Below are 13,950 nucleotides of genomic sequence, written 5' to 3'. Positions count from 1 at the left end.
ATAATGGGCGATTTCGCTGTTGCTGCTGTTGAGATGCTTTGCCTAATTTGTCGGTGTTCGCCTCTTGTATATCACTCTCGTATACGTCTACACGCTCGCTAGTGCTCTTTCGACAAAACCACCCTCTAATCAATATCACCTGACCTCTACTATTGCATGCTTAGGAGCGTTCTACGACATACATATGCCATTCATTAGCGGGATACGGTATGTAAGGATACAGCATAAATATACATCCGTTTGCACCTCTTCGAACAAAGTCCCTCCCTCGTACATAACCCGCTCAGTGGCGGAACCCGGCAAAGCCCCAGACGGCCAGCGTCACGAGCGACACGCAGAAGAACATCAACCGCGTTTCCTCCCCCGCCGCCGACCTCTCGAACAGCAGCTCCGCGACGCCCTTCGTCCGCGCGTCGGGGTGTCCCACCGGCCGGAGATCGTGCACGTACCGCACCTCGCGGTCCCCGCCCCACACGAGCGCGATCAGCGGCTTGCGCGTCTCGCGCACGCGGAGCAGGAGCGGGAGCCCGTGCTGGTCGTGCACGAGCTCGAAGTGGGCGCGGTGGGTGAACGGCGGGGCGACGTCGCGGGCGACGGCCGTGTGCCGGGAGAGGAGGGTGAGGGTGAAGGCGCGGAGGCGGGGCAGCGCGCGCGCGATGCGGGCGCCGCCGTCGCAGAGCGGGGCTTCGGTCGGGATGCGGACCATCGTCAGGTGGAGCGCGCGCAGTTTCTGGAGAGGGGCGATCGCGGCGGCGATGGCTTCGACGGAGAAGCAGGGTTTGCGGGAGTAGGTGAAGTCGAAGAAGGTGAGGTGCGGGCAGGAGGTGACGATGGTGCGCAGCAGGCCACGGTTGTCGTAGGAGGCGTGCAGGACGAGGGAGATGGTGAGGCGTGTGAGAGAGCCGAGGCCGTGGAGGACGCCGGAGACCATGAGCGGGGTAACCTCGCGGAGGTACATCGGTTCCGGGAAGTGCAGGGCTTTGAGCCCGGCGGCGCGGGGGAGCTTTTGCACCTGGTCGAGCGTGCCGCTGAATTCGGAGAGGCGGGGGAGGGATTCCGGGGAGAGGGTGAGGAGGTGTTCGGGTGTGACACCGGCGTGCCGCGTGAGCTGTAGAGATTCGAGAGAGGGGTGCGATTCGAGGAAGACGATGAATGGTGGTTTGGGGGCGCCCACGGCGGCGACGACGACGGGGATCTGGACGAAGACGTCGCCGAGCCAGAGGCGCTTGAGTTTGGGCCATCGTTTAGTGCAGAGCTGTGCGGGAGAAGCTTCAGGGTCAGGTCGCTGCGACACTGTGGTACGATGGTCGTGTGCGCACCTTCCGCGCGTCTACGGAATGGAGCGCGACGCCTTCTATGCGTAGCTCTTCGAGGTTGGGCGATTTCTCTAGCATGTTCCAAAGACGGATCCACTCGGGCCTCTCATCTGCGAGTATGATTTGAGCGCATATAGTCGAAAAACGAAAATGGACGGGGATACGAACCTAACCAGAAGTCATCGGCGTGGTGCGTGTAGTAACCCGGTTTGAGCGTCAGTGAGAACGAGGTGAGGTTCGCGAAGTCGTACAACTGGTCGTTCGCTCAGCATTCTCTTCCGGATCGCAGGGATTAACTGGGAGCACGGCACTCACATAGCTCTGAGCGCCGGGGCTGCAAGACCCGATCGTCGTCCCGACTTTGCGCAAACACGGGCATCTTCGAAGACAGCGATATATGTATATGAACGACGACGACAACAATTTTGTAGGAACTCACGACAGTCGCAACGCGAGCCACAGGCTCTGAGATGGCGGGCCCTCCTCAGCCTCCCATACGAACGACTGGAGCGCGTCCAGCCGGCGCACGAGGTGCTCGAGCGCGGCGGCGACGTTGTGCGCGTGGTGGTAGACGTATTTCGCGCTCCGGCCGTGCGGGTGGACCTCGAGCGAGCGAACGTGGCGTGCGACGCTGAGCGGCTTGCGGGAGAGCATCCGGAGCGTCTCCACGCACTGCTCGTACGTGTTGAGGACCACATCGCGGTACAACGCCTGGGAGACGAACGCGTTGACGCGGGAGCACTATATCATCGTCGCGATTAGACATGGCGATGGACTCGAACAGGTAGCGGATCTGGAGGGGAGATAATAGTTCGGTAATACTAACGGTCAAGGCGAGCGCGCAGAGGTCGGCGAGCGACTCGACGTGGGTCGCGATCTCGAGCAGGACGTCGCCCGGCGCAGACTGGAAGTGTGAGCAATGCCTCGGCCGGAACCAGGAGATCTGCCTCCGGGGATGGGTCGGCCGCAGGGCGTGCGGTAAAGGATAAGTTGCATGGAACATATTATGTATGGTCTACGACGTGAGTGGTGAGAGGACTGCCTGATTTGATCGAATGAGAACTAATAAGGGTCAGAACGAGTGGCAGATTGACTGGGGGCGAGTTCAATGCAGCTTCAGGCGGGTCGTACGACGCATGAGAGACGGGGTATGTAACGGGGAAGCTCAAAGGCGCGGTATCAACGGGAGTTAGAAGAGCATCATGATCTCGTTCACGGTTCATCGGACGTTTCGCGACCATCGGAGCATTCGGGATCTAAGTGGCAGTGACCGGCACGAGGATACCGGCCGTCGCGTAATGGCGCTGACAGTGACAGTGAAAAACATTCATAGCAGCACGAAGGCGCGGCAGGTGGAGCGCAATTTGCAGCGATGGGTGCTGCACAAGTGACGATTGTGAACAATACAAGAAGGCATCTTTCTAGCAGGTTGGTATTTATGGCATCGAGGAGAGTTGGTGCCGGATGCAAGATTGGTTTGGGTGCGGTGGATAATATCAATACCTGGAAGCCGTATTGTATGGGTTGTTGTTGCGTGTGGCAGCCGTGGGGCGGGGAGATCGTATCGTGCGTAATACAGCAAAGAGTCCGCGGTGATAGGTTTGTGTTACAATTAGGACCTGACTCACGGTCAGCGCACGCTCTGATGATCCGATGCGAAGAGGGCGGAAGGACGGAGGTGACAGCCACGTGGCACAGGTGACAGCCACGTGGTACAGGTGCACTCCGTGGGGAGGTGGGGGAAGGAGAGAAAGGACAGACGCACATTTTATATGAGAACGTAGTCTCGGGCGCGCTCCCGGACTCGGTCTTGTACGTTATCGTGATGTCGAGGTCGCGATTGTTGCGCGCGTTCGGCGCGCAGGTGAGCGTGCCGACGATCGACTCGCCCTGGTTGACCTTGATCGTTTCCGGGGTGTAGAACACCGTCTGTCTGTGGGAGAAGGGGATGAATGGCGGGTCATCAAGGGAAATGGGGATCGCAAGGCTGTTATGACTCACTTCCAGTGCGTATAATGGGCGTGCGGGCCAGTAGAGAAGGAAACCTTCGTATGTGTACATTCGAATGAGATGTCGAACCACGCGAGGAAAGCGTGAACGTCTAAGCATCGTCCATCAGCGGCGCGCCCCGAACACCCTCGTGGGAACACGTACAATCGTTCCTAGTCGCCTTCAGCTTGAACGGTGCCGAAAACGAAAGGTCTTCCTTCTTCACCGTCCGGAGATCGATGTGCTACATGGACCACGTAATGTATCAGGGACGGATAGAGGATGAATATGACAGAGGAGGGCGCACCTTGATCCGCCAAGGGTCGGTGACGACCGACTTGAGCTCGACGGTGTCGACCAACGGTTCGCGGAGCGCGATCTCCTTGATGCACGAGTAGTCGAACCCGTACACATTATCCCAGACTACCCTCGTATCCATCAGCACCCCGTCCCTTGTCCCCGAACGCGCGAGGGGAAAATAAAACAATACGCACAGTTGATCTTCTCCTCCTTGTAATCCTGGTCCTCGATCGCGGCCATGTACATCGTCGCGTTGTCGGGGAAGATGAGCCCGTCCGGCTTGAGGTACTTGTCGCGCGCGACGAGGACGGTGTCGAGCATGGACTCGTACAGGAGGAAGTAGCCCATCCATTCGGAGATGATGATGTCGAACTCTTTGATCGGGAGCTCGGCTTCCTCAAGCTTGCCTTTGATCAGCGTGATGGCTGTTGCGTGCACGGACGAGGCAAAAGGTGAGCAAGGGAAGGAACTGCGCACGCAGTATAGGATCCGAACGTACTGTCCGTGAACCCGTTGGCGTCGATGATTTTCTGCGCTTGGTCGATGATGTTGGACATATCGATCTAATCCATTGAGACATATTTTCAGAAATTTCACTTTATAGAGGAGGTGGGGAAAGAAAAACGTACGCCGACGACGTGCTTCGCCCCGGCCTTGGCCGCGAACATGCTCAAGATACCGGTCCCGCATCCGACGTCGAGCACGGTCTTGCCTTGGAACAAATGGCTATTGTTCACGATCGCAGAGCGGTACGAGCCCGTCCGGACGTTATCCTTCAGCATCTCTTCGTGGATTCCTACGATTCCATCGGCGAACAAGAAAAGAAACAGCGCCCGAGAATCAATTGATGTTTCGGCGCGGCGATGACGATGGCGCTGAAACACATACCGAAGTGTGCGTAAGAGTCCGCATAGCTGATTCGTGGCAAGCCGGAGGAGGAACGGACTGTGGTCGGTCGGGTGATCAAAGTAGAAAAGATGGATCGCACTGAACTAGTCTTTCGAAGTCATGCCCTCGAGGGCGACCTGACCCTCGGACGATGTGCCGGGCTCAGACATATCTCTTGCGTGCGCGACCGACGGGGTGAAAAGAGGGACAAGCGAGAGCGGGGGAAAAGAGGAGGAGAGCGACTTCAAGGACGGACGAAAAGCTTGAAAGACGGATCAAAAGAGCCCTGCAGGTTTTTTTCGTCGCGTGGCCCTCGCTCCGCCAGAGATCGAGCCTCCCCGCGAACGCGCACGTGCGCGGTCTCGCTCTTTCACCCCAACCACCACCTTACTTTATTCGCCGCCCGCCCCTCCGCGGTTTTTGTACCATGTCTTCTTCCGTAACGGACCCGAGCGCCGCATCGTACGTGCTGACTCGCCTAGTAGCGCGGACGAAGCTGATTATATGCCCTCTGGCGGTTCAGGAACGCGACTGCGACCACCAAACCGGTGAGCAAGGCGTCGCCCTCGGGTAAAGGCAAAGAGAAGGTCGCACAGGAAGACACGTCGATGGACGACGAAGACGACGAAGAAGAAGAGGAGTACGAAGAGGTCACCGACGAGGAAGAAGAAGAGGTTCGTGTTCGCGTTCATACATATCTCTGAAACATCGACACCTCCGCGTCTTTTCTACGCGCTATATGCGCGTATATCGACGCAATCTCCGCTGCACATTCACGATCGGCGGACGTATGCTCACTGTATGCGCATATACAGGAGGAAGACCTGGGCGCGATCGACCCGTCCGCCATCCTCCCCCGCCGGACGCGTGGCGCGCGCGTCGACTACACGTCGGAAGAGGCGCTAGCCAAGGCCGGCATCGCGAAGGGCGACGACGACGACGAGGCCGAGGACTCCTTCGTCGCCGGCGACGCCGATATGAAAGACGACTAAACGTTGCAGAAAACAGTCTTGGGCTTTGGAGATGTTTCAAACTCGTGGTGCAATTATTGGTGCGAGATCACGACGCGTTCGTCTGGTGGTATGTTACCGAAGGATCTTACCCTCGGCTTGCTATGCGCTTGCTGTGACGGTCCGAAATTGTTGTCTGTTGTAACCTTCCCTCATCATATCGTTGCGCAAATGAAGCATAACGCGATGTCATTGAACGACTGTTGTTCCGTTCAAGTGGATATGCGGATCTGGCTTCTGCGGATCCTGTGCAACGATAAATGCGCTACTTCCGTTCAGATTATCGAAACTAAAACGTGACGCAGCGAAGTCTTGTCGACTGGGATTGCTTCTGAGGGCTTCTGATTCATCGTTTAACTCATCTCTTAACTCCTTAAATTGTAGTCTGCCCTTCCTCGCTTGCACATCGGAGAGCCGTCGGGTCCTGCTTTGGGCGTCAGAACTCGTTCGATTCGTGGTTGTCGAGCTATCCAGACGCCACGAGCTGACTGATGTCTCTGACAAATAAGTACATTGTTTTCGAGCGCTTTACGCAGTCGTACGCAGCGAGTCCTCGCACCATCCACTTTCCCCGTGTATATGCTGAAACCAAAAATACGTACGATAAGCCATCCCAGAATACGGTATTTATAGCACAGCCCATGTCATCCCGCATGACGCATCGACCCGGTAGACACGTGGCGGGGCCGCGAAGAGGGCCTGCGGAGCGCTGTGCGGCGCTGCTTACGGCGCAGCGCCCCGCCTCTTTATAATCCGCCCTTGCAGCGGCAGCATGCCGAGCGTTCGAGCCCTTCCGGTCCCGCCCTTTGCCTTTTGACTCAACACCACCACCACCAAGCTCGCTCCCCGTCTTGAGCACTTTCACGACCGCGACGCTTATCATGGCCCCGAACCATCTTCAGCCGATGGTGAGTGCTATTGCAGATCCGCCGCTATATGGTCGTGTGACCTCAGAAATTGACTTTCGTCATGACCCAAATAGTCTGCCAACGACTCGAAAGCAGTCTCTGTTCAGCCTCCGGAGAACCCGCCGTCCTACGATATGGCTACGTACGACGCCGCAGCCCGTGAGTCCGACGGACATCACATTCCACTCTCCATGCTGACCCGCCCTTGTCTACAGCTGGACCTTCGCGCCCACTGGCATATGCACCTCCTGCTGGACCTCCGCCGCACGCGCAGCCGGAGCTGAAAGACACAAAGAGCGCGACGTCAATGCCAACGCCGTCTATGTCCCCTCCTCCGACCTTTGCTCCGCCCACCACCGTGCACCATTACGTGAATCCCGTGACGGGCGAGCATATCGCCTCCCTCTTACCGCCGGACCATCCGCACATGCGGTGCCTGCAGGAGGGCACGCACGTCCCGGAGACGCATTACGGGCTGCTCGGTGAGTCATCCTCCCATGCTTTTTTTCGGTTTGGCAGCGTCAGGCTGCATTTGGTCATTTGCGGCATACCGAAGCTGATCGCCGTACTATTTATGCTATTCAGGTATTCTCGCTGCCGTGTTCTGGTTCCCTCTGGGCGTCGGTCTGTGCCTCCTCGACCGCCGTGTTAAATGTCGTCGATGCGGTTACGCAATAAACGACGGGTTCGCCTGTTAAACGGTCACAAACATGACGTCCTTCCACGGTCCTGGACCGTTCTTTGCTACGTTCTGCGCTTGTTGTCACGACCTTTACCATTCACATCACCCTCATGTACTATGTGTTGTAATCAAGTGTCATTCTCTACCGGCTGTATCATCATCTACTGCTAGCAATAACAAAAAACCATCGCAAAAATTTCCAGTATATAAGTATGTGATAAAACACGCACGGGACCCAACCTAAGTCAAGAACGGGTGGAGGCCGAAAACATCGGAGCGGATCAAAGCCAGAACTCCGTCCCAAAAGAAAGTTGTCCGAGATCGTCATCTCCCACTGCGTACGTGGGTGTATGTACGCGGTTGGGTGATCGGCCCCATCCATTCAGGAAGAAGGCGGGACGCACACCTCGTGCGAGGGGCAGTTGGTCTGCATCGTATTCTGCAGGTTTCCGTCCTGTGTGAGCACACGACGGCGGGGTGAGTCCAGTGTTGTGCGGAGGTGAGTAGCGATGCGTTGACTCACAAAGTCCCAGGTGCAGGCGCCGTTCGGGTACGCGCACTGGTATCCGGAGAAGTTGTTGATGAGCACGCCCTTGTCGCCGTTGTTGTCCGCGGGGCAGACGCAGCCCGATGCGGGGCACGGCGCGTCGGCGGGGCAGTTGGTCTGATCCGTGTTCTGGAGCTGCCCGGTCTGCGAGGGGGGGGAGAGATGGAGTCGTTAGCGAGATTGCGAGAAGAAGACAAGAGGGAGGACGCGACGTACGGTGTCGGACCAGGTGCAGGCGCCGGTAGGGTACGCGCACTGGTACCCGGGGAAGACGTTGATCAGCACCCCGCTGTCCCGGTTGTTGTCCTTAGGGCAGACGCAGGGCGCGGGGGAGGACGTGGGCAGGGGCCCGGAGCTCGAGGACGTCGCCGAGCCGCTGGTGGAGGATGGATTGAAGGGCTGCTTCGGGTGCGGGTGGTGGTAGCACGCGATGGGGACCTGGTGCTGCACGAACGGCCAGAAGAGCGGGAAGATGATCGGGATCGGGAAGAAGCCGCGCTTGGCGAGGTTGGTGACGGCGCTCGCGCTCCCGAACGAGCCGGAGAACGTCACGGCGAGCGCGAGCGCGACGGCGACGAGCGCCATGGCGGAGCGGCGGAATCCCATGTCGTAGAGTGGTGGATGGAGGTGGAGGGGGTGAAAGGGGATGAGGGGCAGGGGGTGAAGGCGTTCAAAGACTGCTGGATCCGAGAGCTGCCTGGGCTGCTGAGGACTAGTGAGTACTCGCCTCCAATGTTTTATACTCGTGAAGACGCGAAACGCACCAGAAACCGCGGGAAATGCGTGAACTTCGCTCGTCGAGGAACGAGAGGTCAACCATAACGTGAGCAGCAGCGATATGATTCCGAGAGATGTGCCTGGCACGGTGACAGCCTAGATGGAGAGCCGTGGTCGATGGGAGCGGAAGGGCGGAGAAGAAGAGGAGAAGAGGGGAGCGGCATCGGCTGGTGTCCGGGTGGGCATACAATCCTGAGAGTGGACGGGGAGGTGCCTTGAATGCAGGGTGAACGCCGGCGGCACGAATCGGGTCCACTCGATGTAGCCAGCATGTTATTGGCTTGCAGAAGACCAGGCCGGGTCGGATGAGCGTACGAGCAGGGGCGCTTGAGCTTCAGTGCGTGGGTATTTGATGATCGACGAATGACATTCTGGGAAAACAAACGCATGAAGGAGGTTTGTGTTCCTGCATTAGACTTGGGCGGTGGCGAGAACCCGTAATCTCTTGCCCTCTCTTGACGCATCCTGTCGGCACCTATGTGAATATCTGCTGAGATCCATGCGGAAGAGCAGATGGAAGCCAGATATGTGTCCGAGGTTATGCGGCGTTCGACGGGAGACTGGCGGGAGTGAGAACCCTCTGAGAACATGTGCCTGAATGCGGCGGATCGACTCAATCCGCCTCCGCCGCCGCGTCTCTGAACAAGACCGTGCGTCAAAGCTATGGAGCACACGGAAGACCACCATCGAACGCGCATTCGACCTGGCCTGACCCAGATCCGGCCAAAGGACGCTCCGACCTTCACGCACCGAGCACGGTTGAATGCAGATTTGAGTCTCACACTTGGCTTTCCGCATGAATTGGAGAACAAGGGCGGCGACGGGGCCGAAGCAGCGCGATTTCGTCCCCCATCAGAATCGGATGAGGGATAGCCTGGTTTTACTTGCGTGGCGGGGACGGGCGAATGGGCTTATTTCGACGTGCATGGGTTTTGTTTCGCATGTTGACCAACAGCGCTGCGCGGAGCGAGATGGCAGGGACGGACTGAAACACCTGCTGATCGATGGTATTCAGACAAGCCTGGGTGCCATCAGTCCATTCAAGTAGATCTCATCGGACGCGCCCGGGCGGAAGGCGGACAGTTGGGCCGTTGTGCATGAATAGTTTACGGGAGGCACAGAAATACAAGGAAGCTGTACCATCCTGAGAGAGCAGGAGAGCTGAAAGGTTTAACACGGCGGAAAGGAAGTGACGAGGACGTAAAGACTAAGTCCGAGGGAAAGCGCAGTGTGCAGTGATTTCAGGGTCACAGCGACACTGACCGTGTTCATAATGTTTTCGCACGCTAGCACTACTTAGTCCAATGTCGTCGATATCTTGGGCAAAGAGTAGATTCAAGACCGAAGATAAGTACAGATTGCCTTCGAGACATCGTTATCTAGACTTAATTGTCACGTATACGAATCGTGCTGAAAACCGGAATGCCATGAGTGGGCGGGAACATATCAGAGGCAGGAGTATCAAAAGCACTCGAGGCTTCGAACCTCGGCCCCGGTCCTAACATAGCAGCTCTCCTTCGCCCAATAGACAAGCCAATAATCCTATGGTCCCCACGATGGTGTGGAACTAACGGCACTCCCATTGTAAGTGCCTCATTCACACGCCAACTACCGGACTTAGAGTAGGTATTAAGGTGTGGGCGCACTGCCTGAACTCTAACGAAAGACTGCTGTGAATGTTGTACACCATGACTTCGCTCGGTCCACTGTAGAGTAGCACCCAAGTAATGAGTCCCGCGCACCGGAAGCACGCTCTCAAAATGAATAGGTGTCGGATTTCACGGGCATGCCAAACCAGAGTTCGAACGTTGAAATGATCTGCCCAGCACAGAGGTCAATAGAGGCGAAAATGCCTGAAGATGGGATGCTAGAGGTGCGATATTTGCGCGAGGTAAATTCATGGCTGTACATCACGGCGCTGCCTGCAATTGGCAGTGACCGGGACAATATCGTTCTGATGTAAGTCCGTTGTGCCAGTAACGTATCTCGAGGCATTCGGATCCGAGAGCAGAGAAGGGTACTTGGAACGACGTATAAAGACGAGCGTCGCAGGCGACTTGGTTCATCAGCACAACTCGCCTCTTCCGACCAGCATACCGTCGTCAGTATTTGCCGTCGACAATGAAGAACGTACAAGTCAAACCCGTCGCAGCTATTATTTTCTCCATCATCGTTGTGTGAGTTACAGGAGGCCATCTTCACAAGCAAACTGAAGCTCACTTGACAACAAAAATAGGAGCTCGTGCTCCCTTGCGGCCTTCGCCATACCAGCCGGTACTACCGACACTCCAGACTGTAATCCTGCAGTAGTGACGGCATCTATATCCCCCGTGTAAGACACTGGCCTACCTCCGCGCCGACGATGTTGAAATGAGACTCCTAGCACGACCGATGGGTGCCCGAATCCACCATAGTTGACCATTCCGGCGTTGGCGCAAATATTCGTGTCTTTAGAACAAAGAGAGATCCGATATGCTCGGCGAAATAGGCTGTAGACCCTGGGATGACGGGCATCATAAAGGCAATGAAGCATAACGCATCACTTCAATTCTATATAGTACTCACTTCATTTGACCAATGGATAATGTTGGCACGCAAGGCCTTGATATGGACAACCGAGTTCAGCCTCAGAACACGATTTTGCGCATGTTGTAGCTTTTTTGAGTTCGCGAACCTGCCATCGAGAGATGGCACCAGTGTGTCATACTCGGACACCCGCTGGGGACTTCTGTATCCGATTGCATTGTCTCAACACTCGATTCATATTCAGGCAGTGATATTCTCGGCAGGGATCCGATCGACCAATGGGCCACTTTCAGGGATCATACGAGAGAGAAATCCGTTCATCAGCACGCTACAAGTCATGAGATTAGTCGGCCTGAGCGTGCCTTGTCTTGGATTGACTCTCACCGACCAGACGAACTAAGTCGTATATGTAGCATGGAACTCGGTCCTTGCGAATCCAGCAGTAAGCATCGACCAGCCACCTGGGCCTGGTTCCCGCGAACAAAAAAGTACCGGAGATTTGACGAGTTCAAGTTGGCGAGCTTCTGTACTGATTATTAATCGGAGGCAACGTTGAAGGAACAGATTGCAATTCAAGGGCAACACCGAGACGAGAAGGCACGCGCTCCGTACTCCCCACGTGTCTCCTGTCCTAAATTTGGCACACCACGGACAACGACGGTCCTCGCGTTCTGCTTGTCAGTTCCCTCCACCGTGACCATCTCAAAGCCATGGAAAGTTCGCCCATACGTCGCAGCAGGTTGCTCCTGCTCCTCGCAGCTGTCGGCCTAGCTACCTTCTTCTACTTCAAAGGTCCGCCGTCGTCCGCTTTCTGGTCGTTGCCCGAGCACCTGAACTCCGAAATTCGCGTGTCAAAAGCAAGTGTCGCGGGGGACAAGCCGCAGGAGATACACGGACTGTTGCATATGGTGACATCGACGAGCAAGGAGTTGTCGGCAGTGGTCGGCAACCAGGTGTTGGAGCTGAGCTTGTACGACGACGCGTGGACACCGAGCGTCAAGACGCTGAATGATCAGTATCCTCTCGTGGTGTTCAGCAAGGTGTGCAAATATCCTTCTCGTGCACATGTCGCCTATTGATTAATCGCATGCAATCAGACGTACTGCCCGTGAGGTCGAGCAACGCCGTACTTGCCGTCCGCTGACATCGCCGCAGGTTCTCAAAACGTGGCAAAGCTCTTCTCGAATCGTACAAGCTGGTACCGCCCCCGAAAGTTGTCGAAGTAGACCTGCGAGGTTAGCCCCTTCGTCCACATCCATTCTGGCCAATGCTGACCTTTGACGTTTGCCAGGGGATGGGACGACCATCCAGACGATACTCGGCCGGTTAACCGGCCGGCGCACCGTACCCAATGTCGTACTCAAAGGTAATTCGATAGGCGGCTCAGATGACATCCATGCTCTGCACGCTCAGGGAAAGCTCAAACCCCTGCTGGAAAGCGCGGGAATAAAAGTTACGGGCATTTGAGGGTTACACTTTCTTTATGTGCTTTATCGTGTATTATAAACGACGCGGGTGAGTGTCTATGATCACGAGTCGTACGGCGGTAGTCCCCAGTCATCTGGCTTGAACTCTTCGAGTGACTTGAGGACTTGATCTGCTTTCTCGACACCCTGATAGTCGACGCCAAGCAGATTCGCATCGGGCACCCAGACAACCTACGCGAGGTACTCATCATTATGACAGATCGATCAATTGCTCGGAGTGTACGTACCTTCATACCAGCTCTTTTTGCTGCTTGCATGCCAGGGATCGCATCCTCAAAGACGAGACCCTTCGCGCGTTCCTCTCTTTGCTCCTCTGTGCACGCTGCCAGGTTCTCCTGGTCGACCTCGCCGACGGGACGCCCCAAGATGTCTTTCGCGCACGCCAAGAATATGTCCGGATGCGGCTTCCCCCTCCCCGGCGCGATCTTGCCATCATCCGCACACAACGTTCTCTCTCCAAAACAGCCAAAGAACGCGTCCATGAGATGCGACGTCTTCATGACCATGTTCCGCCGCCTCGAGCCGGTCGCGACCGCGATCGGAATCCCGTGCTTGTGCAGGTGCTTGACGAGCTTGACGACGCCAGGAAGCGGCTGCACCGTCGGCCAGAGCAGGTCCTGCTGGCGATCGCGCTCGACGAGGTACTCCTCGATCGTGAGCGAGATGTCCGGGAAGAAGGAGAGTAGATGAGCGGCGGCCTCCTTCTCTGGCTTGCCCATGAGCCCGGCCTTGATGTCCCAAGTCATGGTTTTGCCATACTTAGCGAGAATATTGTCTGACAAGAGTGAAAGTATGTTTTGTCAGCGCAACGGGAGCAAGGCCGTGTTGACACGCACTGGTGACATCGGTGTAAACGCGCTCGGAGTCGATCAATAAGCCTGCGGTGTGCGTTCAGGCGGGTGGGGGAATAGCGCGATCTCCCAAGGAGAGACCGCACCGTCCATGTCGAAGAGGACATATTCGATTTTGGGGTTCATGGTCGACGCAAAGAGTACGTAGAAAGTACGTAAGATTTGACGGTCGTGTGGTGCAGGAGAGTGCAGGTCACCAGATGACACCTGTGGCGGTAGTGCGTCGCCAGGCTCCTAAACCATCCGCACGTATCGTGTTCATATCCAGCAATCCTAGAGCGCCGGGCAAGGTTGGATCATAGATGGGAAAATACTACCATTATTGTATATGCATTATGTAAGAGTCCCAAAGCGTTAAGCGACATACTCTTTTTGGAAACGTAAGGGCTGGATTGAACACGATACGGCGGCTGGCACAACTGGCAATTTCAAATTGCCTTGCCGGTCGGCACACCTCCGTAAGAATGATTCTAGGGCTCGCTTAGCAGTATCGCAAAGCTGTCCGAGGCAGCTGAATAACCATCAGCTTCCTCCGGATCAGGCAACGAAACTCGGGCATTCCCGACAGGTCTTACACTCTCTGCTGGTCCTCGGCCGAAGTCAGCACAATGTAGAACGATGGGTTGCGATGCTTCGACGACATGTCGATGTTGACGCTATATGGGTATA

At 56.3% G+C, this 13,950-nt stretch overlaps 7 protein-coding genes across 7 annotated transcripts; 3 read left to right on the top strand and 4 right to left on the bottom strand.

Moving 5' to 3' along the window:
- Nucleotides 1–197: 197 nt before the first annotated feature.
- On the bottom strand, nucleotides 198–2,408 carry PUNSTDRAFT_98525 (uncharacterized protein). Its single transcript, XM_007380888.1, has 6 exons — nucleotides 2,143–2,408; nucleotides 1,756–2,057; nucleotides 1,632–1,695; nucleotides 1,485–1,569; nucleotides 1,320–1,426; nucleotides 198–1,255 (listed from the first exon to the last, which is right to left on the bottom strand). Exons 1-6 carry the CDS (start codon nucleotides 2,317–2,319, stop codon nucleotides 284–286), a joined length of 1,707 nt encoding a protein of 568 aa, XP_007380950.1. The 5' UTR covers nucleotides 2,320–2,408; the 3' UTR covers nucleotides 198–283.
- A 229-nt stretch (nucleotides 2,409–2,637) lies between these two features.
- Nucleotides 2,638–4,742, bottom strand: PUNSTDRAFT_141792 (protein arginine n-methyltransferase). The gene is made up of 10 exons (XM_007380887.1): nucleotides 4,599–4,742; nucleotides 4,494–4,519; nucleotides 4,235–4,401; nucleotides 4,105–4,168; nucleotides 3,800–4,030; nucleotides 3,613–3,728; nucleotides 3,471–3,549; nucleotides 3,318–3,417; nucleotides 3,082–3,249; nucleotides 2,638–2,935 (listed from the first exon to the last, which is right to left on the bottom strand). The coding sequence occupies exons 1-10, from the start codon at nucleotides 4,661–4,663 to the stop codon at nucleotides 2,929–2,931; spliced, it is 1,023 nt and encodes a 340-aa protein (XP_007380949.1). The 5' UTR covers nucleotides 4,664–4,742; the 3' UTR covers nucleotides 2,638–2,928.
- Nucleotides 4,743–4,863: 121 nt separating this feature from the next.
- PUNSTDRAFT_50420 (uncharacterized protein) lies at nucleotides 4,864–5,744 on the top strand. The gene is made up of 3 exons (XM_007380886.1): nucleotides 4,864–4,955; nucleotides 5,017–5,167; nucleotides 5,309–5,744. Exons 1-3 carry the CDS (start codon nucleotides 4,921–4,923, stop codon nucleotides 5,483–5,485), a joined length of 363 nt encoding a protein of 120 aa, XP_007380948.1. The 5' UTR covers nucleotides 4,864–4,920; the 3' UTR covers nucleotides 5,486–5,744.
- Nucleotides 5,745–6,292: 548 nt separating this feature from the next.
- On the top strand, nucleotides 6,293–7,284 carry PUNSTDRAFT_141790 (uncharacterized protein). The gene is made up of 4 exons (XM_007380885.1): nucleotides 6,293–6,411; nucleotides 6,486–6,570; nucleotides 6,627–6,893; nucleotides 6,997–7,284. The coding sequence occupies exons 1-4, from the start codon at nucleotides 6,385–6,387 to the stop codon at nucleotides 7,107–7,109; spliced, it is 492 nt and encodes a 163-aa protein (XP_007380947.1). The 5' UTR covers nucleotides 6,293–6,384; the 3' UTR covers nucleotides 7,110–7,284.
- A 209-nt stretch (nucleotides 7,285–7,493) lies between these two features.
- Nucleotides 7,494–7,961, bottom strand: PUNSTDRAFT_17261 (uncharacterized protein; the record flags this gene model as incomplete). The annotated part of the gene is made up of 3 exons (XM_007380884.1): nucleotides 7,494–7,547; nucleotides 7,617–7,784; nucleotides 7,857–7,961. Coding segments are annotated over 3 exons (327 nt in total), but the record flags the coding sequence as incomplete, so codon positions are not given.
- Nucleotides 7,962–11,848: 3,887 nt separating this feature from the next.
- On the top strand, nucleotides 11,849–12,410 carry PUNSTDRAFT_62395 (glutaredoxin; the record flags this gene model as incomplete). Its single annotated transcript, XM_007380883.1, has 4 exons — nucleotides 11,849–11,983; nucleotides 12,041–12,051; nucleotides 12,099–12,178; nucleotides 12,235–12,410. The coding sequence occupies 4 exons, from the start codon at nucleotides 11,849–11,851 to the stop codon at nucleotides 12,408–12,410; spliced, it is 402 nt and encodes a 133-aa protein (XP_007380945.1).
- A 62-nt stretch (nucleotides 12,411–12,472) lies between these two features.
- On the bottom strand, nucleotides 12,473–13,407 carry PUNSTDRAFT_42683 (HAD-like protein; the record flags this gene model as incomplete). The annotated part of the gene is made up of 4 exons (XM_007380882.1): nucleotides 12,473–12,601; nucleotides 12,658–13,205; nucleotides 13,267–13,308; nucleotides 13,368–13,407. 4 exons carry the CDS (start codon nucleotides 13,405–13,407, stop codon nucleotides 12,473–12,475), a joined length of 759 nt encoding a protein of 252 aa, XP_007380944.1.
- Between the last annotated feature and the right edge of the window lie 543 nt (nucleotides 13,408–13,950).

The sequence above is a fragment of the Punctularia strigosozonata genome (genome assembly GCF_000264995.1).
Source record: "Punctularia strigosozonata HHB-11173 SS5 unplaced genomic scaffold PUNSTscaffold_3, whole genome shotgun sequence".
NCBI lineage: Eukaryota > Fungi > Basidiomycota > Agaricomycetes > Corticiales > Punctulariaceae > Punctularia > Punctularia strigosozonata.
The sequence above is the reverse complement of the archived record's forward strand: the minus strand, read 5'-3'. Positions and strand labels throughout refer to the sequence as shown.

Bases quoted from the DNA above. Each gene is read 5' to 3' on its own strand.
- PUNSTDRAFT_141792 (XM_007380887.1), bottom strand. From the start codon at position 4,663: ATGTCTGAGCCCGGCACATCGTCCGAGGGTCAGGTCGCCCTCGAGGGC. The intron at 3,550-3,612 runs GTGCGCCCTCCT...TGGTCCATGTAG, and splicing joins CCGACCCTTGGCGGATCAAG to CACATCGATCTCCGGACGGT. The intron at 3,418-3,470 runs GTACGTGTTCCC...GACGATGCTTAG, and splicing joins GAAGGCGACTAGGAACGATT to ACGTTCACGCTTTCCTCGCG.
- PUNSTDRAFT_98525 (XM_007380888.1), bottom strand. From the start codon at position 2,319: ATGTTCCATGCAACTTATCCTTTACCGCACGCCCTGCGGCCGACCCAT. The intron at 1,570-1,631 runs GTGAGTGCCGTG...GCGAACGACCAG, and splicing joins GCCCCGGCGCTCAGAGCTAT to TTGTACGACTTCGCGAACCT. The intron at 1,256-1,319 runs GTGCGCACACGA...TCTCCCGCACAG, and splicing joins ATTCCGTAGACGCGCGGAAG to CTCTGCACTAAACGATGGCC.
- PUNSTDRAFT_50420 (XM_007380886.1), top strand. From the start codon at position 4,921: ATGTCTTCTTCCGTAACGGACCCGAGCGCCGCATC. The intron at 4,956-5,016 runs GTACGTGCTGAC...CTGGCGGTTCAG, and splicing joins ACGGACCCGAGCGCCGCATC to GAACGCGACTGCGACCACCA. The intron at 5,168-5,308 runs GTTCGTGTTCGC...GCGCATATACAG, and splicing joins CCGACGAGGAAGAAGAAGAG to GAGGAAGACCTGGGCGCGAT.
- PUNSTDRAFT_141790 (XM_007380885.1), top strand. From the start codon at position 6,385: ATGGCCCCGAACCATCTTCAGCCGATG. The intron at 6,571-6,626 runs GTGAGTCCGACG...CCTTGTCTACAG, and splicing joins TACGTACGACGCCGCAGCCC to CTGGACCTTCGCGCCCACTG. The intron at 6,894-6,996 runs GTGAGTCATCCT...TATGCTATTCAG, and splicing joins GACGCATTACGGGCTGCTCG to GTATTCTCGCTGCCGTGTTC.